The sequence below is a fragment of the Pectinophora gossypiella genome, chromosome 16 (assembly GCF_024362695.1).
Source record: "Pectinophora gossypiella chromosome 16, ilPecGoss1.1, whole genome shotgun sequence".
NCBI classification, from domain to species: Eukaryota; Metazoa; Arthropoda; class Insecta; order Lepidoptera; family Gelechiidae; genus Pectinophora; species Pectinophora gossypiella.
In genome coordinates, this window is record NC_065419.1 from 13,266,948 (window position 1) to 13,290,527 (window position 23,580).

At 40.3% G+C, this 23,580-nt stretch overlaps 1 protein-coding gene across 4 annotated transcripts; it reads left to right on the forward strand.

The window, feature by feature from the left end:
• Nucleotides 1-173: 173 nt before the first annotated feature.
• On the forward strand, nt 174-23,579 carry LOC126373783 (GMP synthase [glutamine-hydrolyzing]). 4 transcript variants are annotated; one of them, XM_050020071.1, is made up of 16 exons: nt 174-324; nt 6,046-6,180; nt 7,406-7,592; nt 8,911-9,028; nt 9,783-9,939; nt 12,927-13,070; nt 13,209-13,305; nt 14,382-14,470; nt 15,461-15,615; nt 16,312-16,492; nt 18,190-18,324; nt 18,927-19,098; nt 19,856-19,973; nt 21,021-21,135; nt 21,692-21,883; nt 22,654-23,579. In XM_050020071.1, the coding sequence occupies exons 2-16, from the start codon at nt 6,067-6,069 to the stop codon at nt 22,753-22,755; spliced, it is 2,076 nt and encodes a 691-aa protein (XP_049876028.1). In that variant the 5' UTR covers nt 174-324; nt 6,046-6,066; the 3' UTR covers nt 22,756-23,579. The 4 variants fall into 4 exon arrangements, with proteins under 4 accessions (XP_049876028.1, XP_049876030.1, XP_049876027.1 ...); XM_050020073.1 differs by lacking the exon at nt 174-324 and adding an exon at nt 452-560; XM_050020070.1 differs by lacking the exon at nt 174-324 and adding an exon at nt 725-766.
• The last annotated feature ends 1 nt before the right edge of the window (nt 23,580 follows it).

Genomic DNA, 23,580 nt, shown 5'->3' on the forward strand with positions numbered 1-23,580 from the left:
TAATTATTAACAAATTCTACATAAAAATAATGTTTTATACGTATTTACAGTACAGTAACTACCAAAAATAACAAATATGTACTTCTTACCCAGCAATAATATCTTATTTACTATATTTCAAATTTACTCAATTGATAAATACCACATAATAAATAAAATATTAACGTGAACGCATTGACAGCCACAAACTAGAAACGACAAAAGCGCCACCTTGTCGATCACTTCAGTACTAAAATTTTGTATTCGTAGTGCTGAATGGAAAATCACACTTTTTCGTGTTTTTCATGAATATATTCTTCTGAATCCTTGAATATTATCTTTTAGGTAAGTTTGAAAATATATTATTTAGTATATAAGCACGTTAACGTTGTATTTATTTTGACAATAATGGTTGCCGTGAATTTGGATTCGGTCACAATGACCCAGAAACTAATGTCAAAGCCCGGTTTTACTCGGCATTCGCTGGTGATTACGCGCAATTTTCGTTATAATTAACGCTCTAAAACTGCTTACATGAAGGCGCAATTAATTGTATCGAAGTTATTGAATAGCTTTTCGTTGTAAGTAATTTTGATTGTCTTACGTGCATTGCTAGCGATTCCCCGGTATGAACTTGACTCTTGTTCGTTGTCGTATGAAAATGCTTGATTTTATCTTCACGTTATCTGTTTTATCGTCCCATCCGGATCATCTTAGTTCTTTGTGAATCATGGCTCGAATACCTTAGCTGTTGCATTGGTTTACCATGTTTTGTATCCTCAAAAAGGTATGTGGTTTTTTTGTTAGTTTGTCGTAATTATTGGCATATAGTGCATTACATTTGTCTTAGCTCTTATCTATTTGGCAATAGATGTCGAATTACATCACTTCAAGGTTTGTTTGGGGTACTGGTATCACATGTGATAACCATTATTATCATAACCTTTAAATTATAAGTTAGGTAACTAAAATTAATATATTTTTTTTATCTTTCATTTCTTTAAACATCTCGAGTGAGGTAAGATGTATATTTAATGTCTTAAAATTTATTTAACCAATATTATCAACTATTCATTGGGTTTAATATAAAATATCTATAACTTTTTAAACTTTACAACATGTAGGTAGTGTTTCTAAACATGTGTTTTGTCAAATGTTATTTTGTTTTCAGCATTTTATTAATTATTTGTTATAATTATTACAATACTATCTTATTAGAATTATATAAAATGCAAACATTTTTAATAAATAAGTAAGTTTTATTTATTTATAAAAAACAAAACCAGAAGGCTTTATAAAAAAAAACTTGGTAATGAATTTTAATGTAGTAATGAAATTAATAATAGTAATAATTATTTAATGTCTAATTAGATAATAATTAAAATAAAAAACAAAAGGACTAGGCACCCACCACAGTTTCGTCAAAAACCATCCGTTGTTCGTTATAATTGTAATTGTTTTTTCATCCTCACAAAACTGTCCACTGTTAAACTCAAACTGTTGTGGTGTGTGTGTATGTGTGTCTGTGTGATTGAAGCAAATGGAATTCCATAGTATCTGCTTACCCTAGTGGGAAATAGGCGTGAGTTTTATGTATATAAAACTGTCAACAAGTAATATTTTAAAGAACATACACATACACACAGACTTAAATGCTTGTGTTTGTATGTCTGCCCCTCACGTGGGATGAGGCTATAAATAGCTGACACTGTGAACACTCTTGATACTTTAATGTCACAACACATTTCTATATTTGCTTTACAATCAAAAGAAAATTGTAAAGCTAATCAAATACTATAATTTGTTTAGTGATAAAAAAAAATATAGTCAGTATCTATATTTGTGAGGAGATTTTGTTGTCATTGCTGAAAATGTCCAGTCATTTTGTGTTTACAAAGGACCTTCAGTATCTAGTGTTGTCAATCAGTGATGTTTGGATTTAGAGATTTCTTTATCAAGGTACCTTTCTGCTTTTTATGCCATTATTAATTTTTATTATTGGTGACGGTCTGTTAGTCTGTCTGTCACCATCACATCACTAGTTTAAGAGCCACACTCATGTTGGTGAAGCATTCTCCATGTTACTTTTTTAGGGAAAAATAGGGTAATGGTTTCCCTCTTGCCTTCTCTAAGGTTCATAATATCATTCTTAGGACAAATATAAAGTCTGACTCCAAGTTGTCTTCTTAACTCCTTGCTTACGCAAGGTTACTTAGGTTTGTAATCTTTTTTTCATTGATCATTCATATCTCATGACTGACTTTGAAGCATTTTTATTTGTATCTTTTTTAGATAACAGTTGATAGCACTTATAATTCCCACATTTGTTTTTCTGACATTGTTCAACAGACATACAGCTACATTTTGAAATATTGCAACAAACAGTAATGTTTAAGAATATTGTTTCTACAATGGGAAATACGAGTGATTTTATTAATGTATGTAAGTACAAATCTTTGGGCATTTTTCTTCTTACATTAAAGTTCTCAACTCATTAAGTAGTCTCTCGAAGCAATATAAACACCTCGCGTCAAAGGAGTTGCATACTAACGTGCCTATCTGAGCTATTCTTTCACTCATTCAAATAAAATTAATAGCTGTCAATTATCTGTCCCTTTCCTTTTCGGCGGTTAAGAAAATGACAGGTATATCTTAAAATAAAGGAGCTGTCTGCTGGAATTAGGGCCAATATCATTGGGTTTAAATAATAATGTATTTTATAAATTATCTATCGATCTACTCAGCCTGTGTCCACCCACTGCTGGGTATAGGCCACCTCTCTGTCACGCCATCCTTTCCGGTCCTGTACTCTCATCCATTGCTTTCCGGCGTACCTCACAATATCATCCGGCCACCGGGCGGTCTGCCTCGATATTGCATACCATCACTTGGCATAAAATCACTTTGTGATCCCTAGTTTGGTCATTACAGGTTAGGACATTACAGGCTGATCACCTGATTGTCCAAAAGTAAGATGATTCGTGCTTCGGAAGGCACGTTAAGCCGTTGGTCCCGGTTACTACTTACTGATGTAAGTAGTCGTTACATGAGCCATGTCAGGGGCCTTTGGCGGCTCAATAATAACCCTGACACCAGGGTTGATGAGGTTGGTAATTCACCTCACAAACCACATGATAGAAGAATAAAAGTTGCATTTTGTTGGTCTAACAGGAAACTTGGTGACGCATTTAGTCAACAAAGGTATAATTATACAAATGAACAATTCTATAAATACCTAATGGGTACTTGGTTCATCTTGATGTACTTTTAACTTCCGTAATCGAGAATATAGTAGTGAGCTTACGTTACGTCCAATATTATGTTATGCAGCTCTTTACTTCACTTTATATTGTTTGTAGCTGCATCGTTTGTAAATAATACAGCCCTCATTCATCCCACTGTTTGAATATTTGAGAAACTTTTTAAGGTTTCTTGCCCTAAGGCGAACTTTTGTATCAAATATCCAGCACTGTAACTTGATAGACCCTCTGTGAGTTCAATAAGCTACTCATCGTTAAAATCCCTACCGGAAATCTACATTTTAAACAATTATGCTTTTGAATATAAACAACGTTGATAATTCAAGTAGAGAACTTTGTAACAAAGCGACTAAGCAAGATTCTTGGTACTAAACTAAAGCTTAGAGCACACAGAATAAAGAATAATACCACGTATAGAACGGTAACTCTTCGCCCCGCACCAATTCGAATCGGGTGCCGAGCTAAATTTACCTCACCCCCTCTGGGTCTTACTTTAGTCACACAAATCTCATTCTTAGGCGATTTTCACACTGCCTCGCATGATGCAGCGTAGCGCGTGGATGCGTGTTCTTCCGTTGCTTGTGTTGCCGCATGAATGCGCGTGGATGCATTTTCTGTGTGTGTGTTCGTCTGTGTGTGTGAACGTCTAGGGCCCTGTGCCGAGGTTTTTCTTGCAGCTTCTTTTCCCCGGCTATACAGGTTGTGAGAAGCTGCAGTAGTTTTAGGCGGATGAGGCGTTCGTTATGTAAAAATTGACGATTCAAAGTGTAACTATGTTACCTACTGAATAAAGATATTTTTGAATTTGAATTTGTGAAAGAGAAGGTGCAGGTCGTGTCGTATCGGGAGGTGAAGGTTTTGTCGGGAAGAAGAGAGGAATGGCGATTACTCCACCGACAAGAGCGCAGCTCTTAAATAGAGAGAGAGAGAGAGAGAGAGAGAATACGGAGATACTTACAAGCAACGGAAGAACACGCTGCATCATGCGGGGCATTGTGAGAATCGCCTTACTGTATGCCATCTAACGCGTAAGTGCTAGCGAGACGGACAGTCCGCGCGCACTCGCAGAGGGGGTGAAGTCGGCGCCCGATAGGAATTGGTGCGGGCGGAGAATGGTTCGAACGTATACTTTATTGTATTCTTTAAAGGGCCGTAAGCCGCTAAGGAGCAAGAGGGGGTCGCGCGGACTGTGTCTCGTTACTGCCATTGTGTATACTGGGCTGAATCCCCTATTTCATGGTATAAGAAAACCAAGTATGCTCAAAAGTGACAGCTAACATTTCAAGGTTAGCCCAGCTGACGTCATCCCACCCTGCGTTGTCATTTCGCAAAAATAAATTACCCACGACCAATGTTTTTTCATATTTACTTTGCGAGGAAATTTTGAACTTTTAGTAAGAGAGTTTATTACAGTTTTCTTATTTTTTTTATATATATTATGTGACAAGTAATAGTATTTAAATACATTAATCAGTAATTCACTTAATTTTTAATAATAAAATTTACGTCCTTGGAATGTTGGAGATGCGTTATCAAAGGGCTAGCAATGGCGGCCTGTCATAAGATTGAGCATACCAGCCGGGTCTGCATGACAACCGCGCCGCGCGTGGCGCGAATTATATTGAGCGCTTCGACCAATAAACGATACGAATGCTATCTACGTAGATGGACGTCAAACGGCTATTGGTCGAAGGCCTTGATATAATTCGCGCCGCGCCGGGTTGCCGTGCAGAGCCTACTCTTCAAAAGTGACACTAGTAGTAGTAGTAGTAGTAGTTACTCTTTCTTATACTATGCTCTATTTAATGTGCGTATACTATACCTACCTACTGCTACCGCCCACTGTTTAAATGATACCCGCCTGTGGTAAGTTCCCTCTTGCCACTCTCATTTAGTGGGAAACCCTCTATTGGGGCGGTACGCATTGCGTGTAAGCACGCGGTATTTTAAATATAATATTACTTTATATTGGTAATTATACTCTCTCCTTGTACGAGACGATATTTACAGTGTAGTCTACGTCTTGTGCTCAGTACAAGGAGTTTCGTATAATTGAGATTGAACTTCACTTACAGGTAAGTTCGTATTAAAGTAATCTCGCTCCTATCGCATAATACAGTCATGAGCAATATAATGTACCCACTTTAGGACTCTGTCGCACTAATATATTTGACATTTAGTGAGACTTACAGTTCAATTTGTCAAAAAAGTTAATGTGAAATGTTACCATACATATTAATGCTCGTGACCGTACACCTCATTGTTCTCGAGTTCACCACTGATCTCGACCCTGTGCCAATGGCATTTATTTCTTACTAGTTTATCGTCCGCGACTTTGGTTATCGCGCGGGTTTTCCCCTTTTCTTCCCCTTAGGGGGTGATTTCCGGGAAAAAAACGATCCTGTTCTTCCATAGGTCTCAAATTGTCTCCACACCAAATTTCGTCTAAAAGTCGTTTCAACGTTTTTGGCGGGAAAAGGTAACAGATAGAGACAGTTACTTTTGCATTTGTAATATTAGTCATGGATTATTCTACGTATTATTATAAATAAACCTTTTTTTTTACTTATTGTAGATTTGCCACAGATGGCATTAACTACTTGGCCGGAATTATAAATAAACCCTCTTTAAAGTCACCTCTCTAGCGTTTGTCTCGTTTTCACAGGACCCGCTTACCCAGTCTGAAGTTATTGGCAAGTTCGCTTATTTACCGACCTTCTAACTTAGGAAAACCAGCCTATTTACAGTTGTCAACATGCTCAACTTCCATCAATTATTAAGGCATAAATGTAATTTAATTGCGCAGTGCTGCTGGCGAGTAGGCGACATGCACACGGCCAGCGCAGACGGGCAGTTCCGCGGCACCAACGGCGCAGGCGCCGCCGCGCCCCACGCCCGCGACAAGGTGGCCATCCTCGACGCCGGCTCGCAGTATGGGAAGGTACGTCATACAAACACTCATAGATAGACACATACATACATAGACATTCTACGGGCAGTTCCCCGGCACCAACGGCGCAGGCGCCGCGACCATTCTCGGTCCTCGACGCCGCAGTATGGGAAGGTACGTTCAATAACCAGTCTTAAGTCAAAACATACATTCTCTCTTTCTCTTTGATGTAGAGATGAGTAGGGTTGCCAGGCTCTAAAATACAAAGGTCGGTCTCGGCGCTATATAAGGCCGGATATTTTGCCCTAAACCCTGCGTCTGAAATAGAAAATGGAAAATGTTTTTTGTCACCTTTAGATCTGTCTTTATTTAGTAATCAGAATTACATAATTTATCTTTGACCTAAAATACTACCCAATTCCAATGCACTGTCCATTGTGTTTGTTTTAATCCCACATTGAAAATAAGCAATGTTTGATTTGATTTTCTATACTAAGAATGTTTTTTTTTTTTTTGGTTTGTTCGACTATGTGATTATGTGAGCTAATGTAACGCTGATGTAACATCGATAACGCGAGTTGTAAACATACGCGTCGCCATGTTTGTATAAATAGTGTACATATTACACTGTAACTAGCTGATACTTAATGATTTGATACTTCATATCAATATTATATTATAATGGCCCCGATTCCTGCAGACATACATAACATACATAAACAACCTATGTACGTCCCACTACTGGACACAGGCCTCCCCTCAGTCAACCGGAAGGGGTATGGAACATACTCCACCACGCTGCTCCACTGCGGGTTGGTGGAGGTGTTTTTACGGCTAATAGCCGGGACCAACGGCTTAACGTGCCCTCCGAAGCCCGGAATCATCTTACTTTTCGGATAATCAAGTGATTCAAGCCTGAAAAGTCCTTACCAAACAAAGGACAGTCTCACAGTGTGATATCGACAACACCTACACAACACCTGCAGACACCTAATTTACTTTGAAGTTAACCCCGTCTTTTTCTTATCCACCGAAAAGGAAAGGGACGGGAGATTGACAACTGTTAATTTTAAAATGAATGAATAACCCGGGCGAATTACTACTTACGGTTACATACGGTTGATGTAAGTAAGTAGTAATTACCTGAGTCAAGTCAGAGGCCTTCGGCGGGTCAATAATAGCCCTGACACCACGGTTGTTGAGGTTGGTAATCCACCTCACAACCAACACGATAGAAGAAGTAACCAAGCTCCAATTTTTCTTTTTATCTCCACAGGTGATCGACCGCCGTGTCCGAGAGCTATGCGTGGAGTCCGACATCCTTCCGCTGGATACCCCAGCTTACCACCTGAAGGAGACCGGCTACCGTGCGATCATCATCTCGGGCGGGCCCAACTCCGTCTACGCCGAGGACGCACCGCGATACGACGCTGATATATTCAAAATCGGCCTGCCTGTTTTGGGTAAGTCTTACATAAATTAAAATAATAATACTGCGTATAGAACGCTAACCATTTTAAATTTCGAAATTATCATTCCATTTAACAATTACTTTTATTCTGCTCTGACTCATTATATCCTCGACCTTGATAAGAGTAACATCTATATTGCTTCACTGTGGCCGTGTCAAATCAAATCAAATTATACTTTATTGCACATAACCAAATACCTATCAACAATCAGACATAACACATGAATACAGTACAATTTGGGCGGCCTTATTGCCCTAGAGCAATTTCTTCCAGGCAACCACCACCAGGAAACAAACACACCACTATCTTTAACTGTGATCTACGTGTCCATTTTTTTAAATATTATATTCTATATATTATAGTTCAACTGTGACTTAAGTTCTTGTTTGTTAAGTGCCAATTAATAAACTTTTTACTGTTCAACTCCTTTCTTACTACTACTACTTACTCCTGTCGTACTACTCTGCCGGCACGTCGGGACTCCAGGCCTCCAGCTCTACCCAGTAGCAGCCCCAACAAAATGTTGATATGGTGTGAGACCTCACAGTGGTGGCCCTCAAAATACAGTTTTTTTTGTCGATTAGTTCCTTGTCGTTGGAGTAATCGCCTTCATTACTCCATAGATAGGTCGTGTAGAACGGTGGTTGCCCCAATCGCCTTCCGTTCCGCAGTACACCGACCAATTTCTCAATCAGTGATGTTCTAGCTAGAGCCCTACCAGAATCCATTTCCTCGGCCTCCAACCAGTACTGATACCGCTGCTACCCAGCATCAGGGGTGCGCTTTAGAAGTAGCGGCGCCTACTCGCTACGTCACAAGATCGTCTTAGAACCTAAGTAGCATTTTATAGGTTAGCCCGTCCCAGTGAGCTACCCACTACGTTCTGCTAATCCTGTTGCTGTTTGGTCGGGGACTATTTATTTTTATATTCGCAGCTAACCATCGTATTTGATGGCCGTCCTACTATCCGCCACCTGTGGACCCCGTAGATGGCCTACAGCTCAGCCTACTACGATTAGTTTACGGCCACCGAAATACACTTAATTAAATCTTTTAAAAATGTCGTTTACGGTCACTTTATGTGGCGGTCTAATTCACAGCAGGTGTGCCCAATCCAGTTACTCCCCTGTAGATCCGGGGCTGCCAGCCAGGGTGTTCCCGTCTTGGTTGATTTTGGCGTCTCCCTAAAACGGCGATCGTCTCGCTCGCACTGCCTTAGCCGCCACTGCCTCCACCCGTTGTGCCGCACCTTTCCCAGGAGTTGAATCCAATAGGTTAGATCAAGTAATATGAGCGTCTATTGTTATAGGTATTTGCTACGGCATGCAGATGTTGAACAAGGAGTTTGGAGGGTCGGTGCTGCGCAAGGAGGCTCGCGAGGACGGACAGTACGAGGTGGAAGTCGAGACCACATGCCCGCTCTTCAAGTAAATATAACCTAGTAACATAATATAATAAAACTTACTACCCTGGCGCGGGCCTAAACTTTAGAATAGCTATCGAGTATTACAGTGTAGTTCTCAATCGGGAAGCTCCGGTTCGATCCCCGGTACCGGACTTGCACTAATGAGTTTATCTTTAGTGCAGTTTTCACTAACACAGTTGGCTCGAACATTATAGACGGCGATACGGTTCATCACCTCACATTGGTGTAACAGAAAGCTTGGTGAAGTGGGGGTATTCAAATTTACTACTCTGACTACCCCAATTGGGATATAGTCCTGAGCTTATATGTCACGACTAGCTTTTGCCCGCGACTTCGTCCGCGTGGCGTGTTATAAAAGAGAGATCTTTGTGTGTGTGGGAGAAAGGTTAAAAAATGCTTAATTTGAAAACATCTGTCTTACGCGGTTTATATTTTTCATACAAAAGCATTTTCCCGCTAATTCCCGTTCCCGTGGGAATTTCGGGAATTCCTTTCTTAGTGCATCTCTACGGTACCTAAGCTACGTGCCTTCCAAATTTCAAGTGCCTACGTTTAGCCGTTTAGGCTGTGCGTTGATATGTCAGTCAGTCAGTTTCTCCTTATATATATTTAGATATAGACCGCAAAACGACTCATCATCTATCATGTTGGTCTAACAGAAAGCTTGAAGTGTGAGCACTTAGTTCATCATGCGATGGATCCTCTGATCCCAAATTTAGGATAGTCCTGAGCTGATTTTATGTATGTTTGTTCAGCCGCTTGGAAAAGCTGCAGCCAGTACTACTGACCCACGGCGACAGCGTTCAGAAGGTGGGTGAGCGGTTCCGCGTCGGCGCACAGTCGTCCAACCACCTCATCGCCGCCATCTACAACGAACAGATGCGGCTCTACGGCGTGCAGTTCCATCCGGAGGTAAATAACTGGTTCATTTTCACATTTATTTATTTCTTCTAGTTTTGTACAGGTAAAAGACTCACAATTGTGAATGAAAAAAATCACGCACGTACGAACAGCCACGCAAACAAACACGCACGCACGAACAGCCACGCAAACAAACATGCACGCACGAACAGCCACGCAAACAAACACGCACGCTCGAACAGGCACACAAACAAACACGCACGCTCGAACAGGCACACAAACAAACACGCACGCTCACACACAAGTTTGGCACACAAACACTGTCACTGTTATTGTACTTCCATACTGTTTTAGCATTTCGTGGGATTTTATGAAGTTTAGGTAAATTAAGTTATAGTATAATATATACAAGGTGTTAGTGACATCGAAACGAATACCGCTAAATATTAAAAAAAAACATGAATTTTGCGACAGAAAATTCCATTTGATATCATCTCAGAATCATGGTCTGAATCATCCCTCAAAGTTTTCGTTACGATGTCTCTAGCACCCTCTAAAACATGATTAGAAAGGACTTAGATATAGTACGTCGCCTAGTGCCAAAGAGACGAGAGATATTATTATGTCACTCTAATCATGTTACGTTTTATAGGAAAGTTTTATAGGGGAGTAAAGAAAGAAAGTTGTCTTTAAGCTAAGCTGGTTTCTGATACAACTCCCCAACATTATTGTTCATTGACTTTTAGCCCTTATGATTAAGTCATCATTTCGGTTATTACCTTGAACTACAACTGTGTTACATAAAACATAAACAGCCTATATACGTCCCACTACTGGCCACAGGCCTCCCATCAATCAGCCCAGGGGATATGGCGCTGTACAGATTTCCCTTCGTTTAACCTTATAATTTGATGGATAAATGAAAACCGTTTTTATTACACCCAAGCCCAATAAGAGGCTTTCTTCGCTACGTTCACTAAAACAATAAAGATGGAGTTGTACAGCTTTAAAGTAATAATCTCATTACTCAGGTACATAATTATTCCAAAATACAATATAATGGCAGAAACATATACAGGGTGGCCCAGAAGTTCAGGTTCAAAATGAAAAATTAGATAGAGGGGCTCATTAGCTACCAGAAACACCCCCATGTATGTTCAGCAATTATTTACGGTTTAGGAGATATGACCCATTTTGTACCTTTTTCTAGATTTTCTACCTTACTTCAGAAATAATCATTTTGTCGCTATCCCTTTCTTAATAATTATTTTATTTTACTTCACAACTATGCCTAAGGCTGTGTACCGCTCAATCAAAGATAAATCAAAGTCAAATCAAAGATAAAAAAAAGTTATCGGAAGTCAAAGTGAGAATTCGACCAAAATTGTTACAGTTGTTAAAACTTCGCCGAAAAATAATAAACACATGAGATTGTCATGGACCCTGAAAGTATTTCTAAAAACTGCTCTATTTAATAGGCTTTTAGAAACATCCAAAAAAAGTACCCTTAATAAGGGCATAAAACTAAGTAATTTGACCTCAAATATTGCAAGACAGACAGATTTGAAGGAAAATTTGACATTCTCATACAATGTAGCTGCTTCTTTCTAACGTTGTTAAAGGTGCTCAAAGACACATTTTCAGTTAAAAGTAAATAAAAATCACGCTTATAATCGCTAACAGGGTAGACATAGCAACAATCCGAAGACAAAACTTACAGTCACTTTTGGTATTCGTATTTTAATGAAGGTACATAGATTCCAAGGAAAAAGTTATCCCCAAACACTGTTGGTGATTCATACTATTGGATACTAAAATAAAATCTGTCTTTGAGCACCTTTAACAACGTTAGAAAGAAGCAGCTACATTGTATGAGAATGTCAAATTTTCCTTCAAATCTGTCTGTCTTGCAATCTTTGAGGGCTAATTACTTAGTTTTATGTCCTTATTAAGGGTAATTTTTTTGGATGTTTCTAAAAGCCTATTAAATGGAGCAGTTTTTAGAAATACTTTCAGGGTCCATGACAATCTCATGTGTTTATTATTCTTCGGCGAAGTATTAACAACTGTAACAATTTTGGTCGAATTCTCACTTTGACTTCCGATAACTTTTTTTTATCTTTGATTTGACTTTGATTTATCTTTGATTGAGCGGTACACAGCCTTAGGCATAGTTGTGAAGTAAAATAAAATAATTATTAAGAAAGGGATAGAGACAAAATGATTATTTCTGAAGTAAGGTAGAAAATCTAGAAAAAGGTACAAAATGGGTCATATCTCCTAAACCGTAAATAATTGCTGAACATACATGGGGGTGTTTCTGGTAGCTAATGAGCCCCTCTATCTAATTTTTTATTTTGAACCTGAACTTCTGGGCCACCCTGTATAAAAATAATTGTTGCTTGATATTTGGATCACATTATGTGTACACCTCTGTTTACCCCTATAGGGATATAGGGGTGATGCTATGTCATGTGTTGTAAAGTAATTTGATTTTCATTTATATGACAAATCTCAGTTGTTAAAGTTACAAAACAGGCCTACTGAAAGAGAAAATTTAGATCGAAAAGAAATTCTGACTCGGACGGATTTGAACCCGCAAGCCGGGACAAGGTGGGTCCTCCTATCCATACAAAATTCTTTCGATTTATGTATCGACATTAAGCCGACGACGGGGCCATCTAGTTAGAATATTGAGTACTAATATTACTTTAGACTTTCTTTTTCTGTTTTTTTTTGGTCTGACTTATTGTAGATTTGCCGCAAATGGCATTAACTACTTGGCCGGACAAATGGGGAGCGCTGAAGTCTCTCACCCGGAACTTTAGACCGACAAGTCTACAGTTACATGTAGTTTTAAACTTCAACAAGTGTACAAGAGCTGCGGGATCAAATCCCGTCCGAGTCAGATTTTATCCATTTATTTTTTTTTCTTTGTGAGTTTCCCTTAGCTAAGTGCTATAAAAACAAAAATCAAGCCTACTGAAGTTACATTTGTTATTTTTTCAGCTTGTAATGGGCATGTGTGTTGTATTTAGGTGGACCTAACCCCGAAAGGCAAGCAGATGCTGTCCAACTTCCTGTTCGACATCGCGGGCCTGTCGCGCAATTTCACGCTGCGCTCGCGCCGCGACGCCTGCATACAGTACATACGCGACACCGTCGGAGACAACAAAGTGCTTGTGAGTATATAATTACCCTATCACAGACGGCGATACGGCTCCACCACCACCTATCACGTTAGTCTAGCGCCAAGTTTTGGGCCGATACTATTTAGTTTGCCATCGACACGATAAGAAGAAGATTGTGTGTTTTCACAGGTATTGGTAAGCGGCGGTGTTGACTCCACAGTATGCGCCGCGCTACTCAGAAATGCTCTGCGCGAGGACCAGGTCATAGCTCTTCACATCGATAATGGTGAGTTGCATAAAAAGGAGTACTTATTACTACTATCGTTAAGCCGTTGGTCCCGGTTACTGCTTACTGTTGTAAGTAAGTAGTTACATGAGCCATGTCAGGTGCCTTTGGCTGCTCAATAGTAACTTTTTTTTTTTGGGAAATGCGTTACGCATACCACGCCGCCCGGGGGGACGACGTGGCTATGTGGGACTCCCCGGGTGTCGCCACCCAGTATACCCACTAAAACCCAACGGTGTTCCTCCTTGCCGCCATGTGGCGAGGACACGGGAACGCAACTCCTGACACCAGGGTTGATGAGGCTGGTATTCCACCTCACAATTCACACGATAAGAAGAAGATTATATATTGTTTTAAGTTTACGCGGTTATTATCATAATTAAAGCGCATAATAACGGGTTCTTACCGCGTTTAAATGGGGATATAATTTCATAATTTTCTATGGGCAGACATATCTGTCTACCCTCTTGCCCTCCCCCACCCCCTTCCTCACCCTTTCTCTTATGGATCTACCTACTCCACTCCAATCTCATCAGTCATCCCGTGATCATGGCACTTGCAAAAGTGTCGAAATATCGGGAGTCTCATATCCCGTATTTTAAACGCGGTAAGAACCCGGACATGTGCCCAATAGTGGGCCGTATATAGGCTGTTTAATTGTTTATGTTTTTGACGCCGACCTCCGTGGTCCAGTGGTTGAGCGTTGTGCTCACGATCCGGAGGTCCCGGGTTCGAATCCCGGTGGGGACAAATCACAAAAATCACTTTGTGATCCCTAGTTTGGTTAGGACATTACAGGCTGATCACCTGATTGTCCAAAAAGTAAGATGATCCGTGCTTCGGAAGGCACGTTAAGCCGTTGGTCCCGGTTACTACTTACTGATGTAAGTACGTAGTCGTCACATGAGTCATGTCAGGGGCCTATGGCGGCTCAATAATAACCCTGACACCAGGGTTGATGCGGTTGGTAATCCACCTCACAACCCAGACGATAGAAGAAGAAGATTATGATAATAAATGCGTAAACTTAAAACAATGTGATGCTATGTTATCTTATGCTTACTGTTTTGTTACAGGGTTCATGCGTAAGAATGAGAGTGCTAAGGTGGAGCGATGCCTGCGCGAGCTGGGAGTACGTCTGCACGTTGTCAACGCCGCTCACCAGGTGAGGAACAACGGCCTCGGTGGTCCAGTGGTTGAGCGTTGGGCTCACGATCCGAAGCTCCCGGGTGCGAATCCCGGTGGGCACATATCACAAAAATCACTTTGTGATCCCTAGTTTGGTTAGGACATCACAGGCTGATCACCTGATTGTCCGGAAGTAAGATGATCCGTCCTTCGGAAAACACGTTAAACCGTTGGTCCCGGTTACTACTTACTGATGTAAGTAAATAGTCGTTACATAAGTCATGTCAGGGACCTTTAGCGGCTCAGTAGGAACCCTGACACCAGGATTGATGAGCTTGGTAATCCACCTCATCAACACATAAGTCACGTCAAAAAAGAAGAAAAAAAAGCCTTACTCTTACTAGCACTTCCTCATTAGTAACTCTTTCAGTCCAACTTATTCTTTCCATCCTCCTCCAACACCACATTTCAAAGGCCTCGAGTCTCTCTATCTTTCTGAGTCAGCATTCACGTTTCACAATCAGATATATTGTGCAATAATATTGTAGGTGTATGGGGCGCCCTGTAGTTGTGCCCGAAAGGCTCTATGATTGAAACTCATGTGTAACTTCCACCATCATAGTATACTAAATGCATCTATAACAGTAAATAAAACAGATAATAAGTATAATACTAGATCAATGGCCTCAGGCAAACTGGTTGTTCCGAGAGTGTACAACTATTATGGGGATAGGACCCTAAGTAAGCGCATACCTTATCTCATCAACAGTTTGCCTGAGAACATTAAAATCGAGCCAAAAATGTTTAAAAAAGAATTAATTTAGCACGTACCTATTTCATAATTTTCTTAATTTCTGTAATTTAACCATGTTAGTGAGACTGTGATCCTGCAGTCAAATTACTTATGAAATTTTGCAGGACATTGCATTTATACTAGTGTAACTTAAGGCTTAATAATAATAAATAAATAAATATATAAATAAATAATAAATAAAGAATATTGAATACGAATGTTTGACGTGTACAGTTCCGGCAAGGCAGCACGGTGGTCCGCGAGGCGGGCGGGCGCGCGCGGCACACGCCGCTGCTGTGCCACGCGGCCGCGCCCGAGGACAAGCGCAAGATCATCGGGGACGTGTTCATACGCATCGCCGAGCGGGCCGTCCGGGACCTCAACCTGCCGTCAGTATATGCCATCATTTAACACACACTATTGCACCGCTTCTTGGGTATACGAGTATAAAGCACTTTATTACAAAAACCAGTGCTGTAATATAAACCTACCCCATCAGACGGCCTCCGTGGTCCAGTGGTTGAGCGTTGTGCTCGCGATCCGGAGGTCCCGGTTTCGAATCCCGGTGCGGACATATCACAAAAAGTCACTTTGTGATCCCTAGTTTGGTTAGGACAATACAGGCTGATCACCTGATTGTCCAAAAGTAAGATGATCCGTGCTTCGGAAGGCACGTTAAGCCGTTGGTCCCGGTTATTACTTACTGATGTAAGTACGTAGTCGTTACATGAGTCATGTCAGGGGCCTATGGCGGCTTAATAATAACCCTGACACCAGGGTTGATGGGGCTGGTAATCCACCTCACAACTCACACGATAGAAGAAGACCGCACCAGAAAATAAGTTACGAAAATCGACAATATTTTTGTGAATAAATAAACTGTAATTGGGTATTTGATTGGGTGAAAGATAAATTATAAAATACTTATTTTTGAGGGATGGTCCGACTTTGAGGGATGATTTAGGCCTTGATTCTGAGTTAATATCAAGTGGAATTTTCCGTCGCATCACCCTCAATATTCATTACGGTTTTACTAACATTCCGTATATCAATATGTGAGTCACATGTCAGTGTGTATATTACAGCGAGGACCAGGTTCTGTTAGGTCAAGGCACGCTGCGGCCCGACCTGATCGAGTCGGCGTCATCTTTATGCTCCAACAACGCAGCCACTATCAAGACCCACCACAACGACACGGAGCTGGTGCGTCTACTGCGCCAGCGCGGCCGCGTCGTCGAACCGCTGCGGGACTTCCATAAGGACGAGGTCAGTTATGTTATACGGGATCTGTCGCACACAGATGTTAATGTGCTCGGCCTGGTGTGTAGAGGATGGTGAAAAATACAGCTACTTTTGGTTGACCACTTTATATTATTAGTTTTCAGTGTTGGGCAAAAAGTAATTAGATTTTTGATTGTTGATTACGACTACTTTTTGTAATCTGCAATCATGATTATAGATTACAAACGTAATAATCTGTAATCATAATTACAAAATAAGAAATTAAATCAAGAGTTTAATTTATGACATTGATTACAGATTAATAAATCTAAATTGTAATTTAGATTAATTGATTACATAATTTTACTTAGGTTTCAAATTAAACAACATAATTATTTGATATCCATATTTTCTTCATCATGTTAATTGAACAAAAACACAGATCATACTTTAGCATTGATTATTATAATTAAAGAAAGACGCAAAAATAAAAAAATAATAATTAAAAAGTAATTATTTTAATTAAATTACTAATGATGAAATTTATGTTTATATCCAACAACCCTTGCACTGTGGCTGTATAAAAAAATCTTTTGCCATTTTAGACTGTCACGCTATAGGTAAGAATTTTAATAAAATTATTACTTAATTGGCAAATAAATAATATTTATCAACATATTTTAATATTGATTAAATCACGTAATCATTGATTAATAACTACTGTAATCATGATTAAATATTACATGTAGTTAAGATTGATAGTAGTCAAAGATACAAAGTAATCACGATTGATGTAATTATGATTACATTAAATCAGATTACTAATCTGATTACAAAAGTAATCGATTACGCCAAACTCTGTTAGTTTTTTTTTATTTATTCCCTATTGCGCGCAATCTATCACCTTTGGATAATAAGCACTTCTTGTGGTGTATAGGTATCATTTTAGGTAAGCGACCAGTGTCGCTTCCTATTTTGGGCTTTAGTTGGCTAGATCCTGCGACAGCCTCCTTCTTAGTCTTAGTTTTTGCTCATCCATAAGCGGCTAATTAGTTAATTAGACACAAAATTATACGTTTCTTACAGTTGGTTGATTGTAGAAGAAGAAAAGGAGTATTGCTATTTTATGAATTAAAGAAAAGATTATTTTATAGAAGGAAAAATTGAAGGGAAGAGAGGAAGGGGTAGACCTAGGAGAACATTTATGAAACAAATAAAAGAGAAGGTGCAGGTCGTGTCGTATCGGGAGGTGAAGGTTTTGGCGGGAAGAAGAGAGGAATGGCGATTACTCTCCACCGACAAGAGCGCAGCTCTTATAGAGAGAGAGATGAATTAAAAAGTAAAAAAATAATAATCTGTTGGATGTTGCCAACAGGATCCCTTTTTGCCTAATTTTGGTTGTCCTGATTTTATTTGGCATAGCGAGTTTGGCATAAATGTTATACATTTGTGAACAGCCACACACAGCCCGGACACTCCGTACAAAAATCTCGCTCTTACTGTGTGCAGTCTAACGCGTAAGTGCGAGCGAGACAGACTTTCGTCCCTTCATCCCATTTTACGTCAGCATTTTTTTTAACCTAATCCATTCCAGTGTTGGACTATGCCCATTTTGCTTTTCTCTACCTCATCCACAACTTTTATCTGACACCGCTCACCGGGCCGCTGAACTGCGTACTGACCTTTCCCTTTCCTCTTTTGAAATGAGTGCTTTTTTAATTTATATTTTTGTTGTGTGTCAGGTGCGAGCTCTGGGCGTGGAGCTAGGCCTGCCAGCCAGCATGGTGGAGCGGCACCCGTTCCCGGGGCCCGGCCTCGCCGTGCGCGTGCTCTGCCAAGACGAACCCTACGCCGAGAGGGACTTCGCTGAGACACAGGTGAGACACATATAGAATATTCTCGACGTAGTTGGTAAAACGCTTGACTCTCAATTTGAGGTCGCAGGTTCGAATCATTTATTGCAAGTCACAGTTTTACATAGGTGGTATACAGGATGTGGTAGGTACATTGTGACGCCCCGTAAATCCCAGCACAGGCCTAAACCAATAACTTTCGAATTTGTTTTCGAACTCATATTTGGATCATAAATGATTATCACGTGAAGGAAAACATCGTGAGGAAACCCACATTCCCCAGAAATGCATTTTCGAAGGTATGTGACCTAACCTGTATTGGCCTGGATTTCCCTTCGCGGGTTCCAAGGTCAGAACGGCCGTCGCTTCTGAAGTTAACCCTGTGAAAAACGGTATAACGCTAGGGAGATGACGACGATATCAGACATAGTTTAAGCGTGGGGACTCGGTTCATCTTGCGATGGATGTGCCTCGAGAATATAGTCGTTTATGTTTGTTTAATAGCTGTCAAACTGAGATACTTTTAACACATTTCGGTTGACAAAGTCGACAGGTGACGCCCGAATCTTAAGTGGCATACATTATGAATGAATGTTGAAAAATGTATGTAATGTGTTTGGTGGCAGGTGATAGTGAAGATAATGGTGGAGTACGCGATGATGTGCGTGAAGTCGCACGCGCTGCTGGGCCGCGTGACGGCGGCCAGCACGGCGGCCGAGCAGGCCGAGCTCAAGCGCATCTCCTCCAAGTCGCCCGTCGCCGCCGCGCTGCTGCCGCTGCGCTCCGTCGGCGTGCAAGGTAACACACGACATATACAAATAACAGTTTTACGAGGTCGCAGGTTCTAATCCCAACACGGGCCTTAAGTATTTTCAAATTTGATTTCGAATGGAATGTTAAGTTGGTTTGGACATGTAGAGCCGATGAAGAATAATAGGATTACAAAAGCGGTATATAAAGCAAAGGTTGACGGCAGGCTTGGCAAAGGAAGACCTAGGATGTATATTGACCAAATTGGAGATGTCCTTAGATAAGGTTTAGTACGATCTACTCTGAACCGGCGTGCTTGTATGAAACGATTGATAAATATGGAAGTGTGTCAGGATTGAAGCAAATGGAATTCCATAGTCTTGCTTACCCTGGTGGGAAATAGGCGTGAGTTTATATATGTATGTTGTTTTCTGAACTAAACTGACAGCTAGCATTTCAAGGTTAGCCCAGCTGACGTCATTCGACCTTGCGTTGCCACTCCGTAAAAATAAATAACCGACGTCCAATATTTTTAATTTACGTTGCAAGGAAATGTACTTTTAGTAAAAGAATTAAGTATAGTTTTAATGATTTTTACATAATATGTGACAAATAATTAAAATTTAAAAAAATGCGTTAGTCAGTAATTCAGTTAATTTTCAATAATCAAATTTACGTCCTTGGAATGTTGGAGATACCAATTGAATGGTAACACTTACGTCATCAATGGGCTAGCAATGGCGGCTTGTCATAGGATTGAGCATACCTGGTCTTCTTATACCATGGATAACACTATGTATTTCAGGTGACGCGCGAACATACAGCTACGTGGTGGCGCTTTCGACAGAGCGGTACCCACCGGATTGGAAGGACATGCACTACTTGGCCAAACTCATCCCGAGGGTCTGTCATAACGTTAACAGGTGCGTCAAACATAATATTTTACTATAATCATTTTGTACTATGTGTTAATTATGTTTTCCAGAGTAGTTTCCCAGGTCAAAGATTCAAGAGAATTTCTGATTACGAGTACTAAGTAAAGACAGATCTAAAGGTGACAAAAAACGTTTCCTTTTTCTATGTAACTTATTCATGAATTTTAATAAAGAAAAATGTAATTTAATGTGCGACATTTTGTCACGTTTTTCTATGCCGTCAGTGGTTGCTTTTTCATACAAATTCTATAGTAATTTCGTGTTTTGACGTTTAGTAAAAAGTAACTGATTTGACTAGTTGGGAAACTAGCCTAATTAGAAGCGGATTTCATCAAAAAAATCTTAACACCTTGCAAGTTAATGTTTCGTAAGGATTATCTGAAAAATAATGTGTATTAGGAACAAAAAATAAATAACATTTTACAGTGGGAATTATAAGGTTTTTAATTCTTGTTAGTGTTCCAAATTATAATTTTAATAAACTCTTGTGTTGAATAATAATTCAGAAGTATTTCGATTATTTTGCAGAGAAGTATATACCTATTGCAATAATAATGAGTGTAATGGTGGAGCTGTGGTAGCCCATTCAGTATAAAGCTTGCCTCTAAGAAAAATAATATTGTATTTGTTGTTCACTTTAAGGTCGCAGGTTCGAATCCAGCACAGGCCTAAACCAATGATTGTCGAATTTGTTTTCGAATTCATGTTTGGATCATAAATGATTATCACGTGCTCAGCGGTGAAGGAAAACATTGTAAGGAAACCCACATTCCTGAGAAATGCATTTTCGGAGGTATGTGACGTAACCTGTATTGGGCTGGTTTTCCCTTCACGGGTTGGAAGGCAAGACAGACAGTCGTTTCTTTAAAAAACCGGACCTGTTAAATCGTCTGGTTAGGTAATCGGACGCTGTGAAAAACGGGATTCGCTTCTGTAAAAAACCGGACCAGTCAATTCTTCAGGTTAGGTAAGCGGACCCTGTGAAATACGGGATAGTGCTAGGGAGATGAATAATAATGAGTGTAATGTTTTCAGGGTGTGCTACGCATTCGGCGGTCTCATCAAGGAGCAGGTGACGGACATCACGCCGACATTCCTGACACAACACGTGGTGTCCACGGTCCGCCAGGCGGACGATCTTGCTACACAGGTAATACACGGTGTTAGTGACATCCTAACGAATACTAAGGGGGATAATTCAGACCATGATTCTGAATTAATATCGAGTGGAATTTTCAATCGCAAAAGTATGGAATTGAAAATCGTGAATTAATAAGAAAATGACAGGTATAACTTAAAATTAAATGAAATGGCGTCTGCAAGAATTAGCACCATTAACTTCTTAATATTCAAATTTGAACATTATGAAATGTAAGACTTAAAACTAAAAAGGGTGCTAGCTCGGCTAATGTCGTATCGATCCGCATGGGAGGCAATACAACTCCGATTTTCAGTCAGACCCCTAAAAATAATACAAAAAACTTAATAACAAAACAATTATCAGCAGAGAGAAGTGTGTCAGGATCGAAGCAAATGGAATTCTATAGTCTCTGCTTACCCCGGTGGGAAATAGGCGTGAGTTTATGTATGTATGTATGTAATTATCAGCAACAGACTCAGTGCTATTAAAATAAAAACATGCGCACTGTTCATATACTTGAGTAATTTGTTGTAAGCTTATTTGATTTTCGATATTTTTTCTCCAGGTGTTAGTAAGCAGCGGGTACGCGGGCCGCATCGCCCAGATGCCGGTGGTGTTAATCCCGATCCACTTCGACCGCGACGCGGCCACGCGCGCCGCCTCCTGCCAGCGCTCCGTGGTGCTCCGCCCCTTCATCACCTCGGACTTCATGACCGGCATCGCCGCGCTGCCCGGCAGCGACGCCATGCCACAGGATGTTAGTATATCAATAATATGTTAACGGCCTCTGTGGTCCAGTAGTTAAGCGTCGGACTCACGATCCGGAGGCCCCGAGTTCGAATCCCGGTGGGGACATACCACAAAGATCACTTTGTGGTCCCTAGTTTGGTTAGGACAGTACAGGGTGATCACCTGATTGTCCGAAAGTAAGATGATCCGTACATCGGAAGGCACGTTAAGCCGTTGGTCCCGGTTACTATTTACTGATGTAAGTGAGTAATCGTTACATGAGCCATGTCAGAGGCGTTTGGCGGCTCAATCATAACCCTGTCACCAGGATTGATGAGCCTGGTATTCCACCTTGAATAATATGTTGTCGCCCCTCGGAGGCCTAACACAATCAAAAATACTAGGTAGGGATTCTCTTGGCAGACAAAAATACTTCTCTAAATTGACAGAGGTTGTAATTTACAACATTGGTTGACCAACCAATCACCAACAACCAATGTTGAAAATTACAACCTCTGCCACCTCAACAACTCTGTTGTGAGTTATTATTGAGCCTGCATATAATCTACGCACCAGCTAGTTCTGCCCATATTCAACAGATGGCGTTGACAGATGACCTAGAATGCGCTAACGAAGTTCGCACAGCGCGACGCATACATAGTCGTTGGATCGTCAATCCCTATTCACACTACCAACTTGTAGCTAGAGGGGTAACAAATTCTGTTCGAAACATTCTTTGGCGGCAGCGCACCTTCGCCGCAAAAACTTGATAAACATCCTAACCAACTTTTATTGCAGGTGGTGGACAGAATGCGCAAGGAGGTAATGAGCGTGCCGGGGATATCCCGCGTGCTGTACGACCTGACCCCTAAGCCCCCGGCCACCACAGAGTGGGAATGATCGCGCCATTCAACCTTTTATATATTTTTACTGAACGCACCGGGCAGTGGTCCCGCCGGCCGCCCGGCCGACGGATGGCCCACCAAACGGAACGTTGGTTATACGCTAAATCTTAGTATCTTTATCTTACTCGGAAATTCTCTAAATATCTCATTATCTACAGAGTCGAAGACATACGAAAGGCTACTTGGATAATATTTTCAAAGAGAATTTGACTACAGATATGGACTGTTCATAGTAATAAGTTTCTATTCATAATAGAAATATAAACTGTAAAGCAATATTAGCCGTGAATGTTGGACGCTACGAATACGACGTTGAACTCTCTAGACAAGGATCGGTCATAAGACTGTCGAATGTACTACTAGAAGTGCCTCAATAATTACGAGTAATTGAAGACCTGTGTGCAATGCTGCGTTACAATCTCTACTGAATACCCAGCTCGCTTTAAGTGTTGATTGAGTTCTTTTATAGTGGATTTATTATATAAACGAATGTAGTAAACGAAGTTTTTTTTTTGTTATATTTTTATCTACTTTAGCTCAGCATACTTTGTGTTTAGCTAAAAGGACCACTGCCCATTAATGAATTTTGTAAATACATTGGTGTCACGTTATTTGTTAGCTCCACTGATCAGTTTTGTAACTTGTAGTAATTTATTGTCGAAGGCTGTGTAAAAATTTATAAAAAGCCGTAAAATATTCCGCGCGACAAGATATTGTAACGAATCTTGTATTAAATCTGTACACACTGTGTTGTATGGAATGGTTCAGTGTTATTGACTGGAAGTTTCATAATAAAAATTATATTATGCTTTATTTTCAG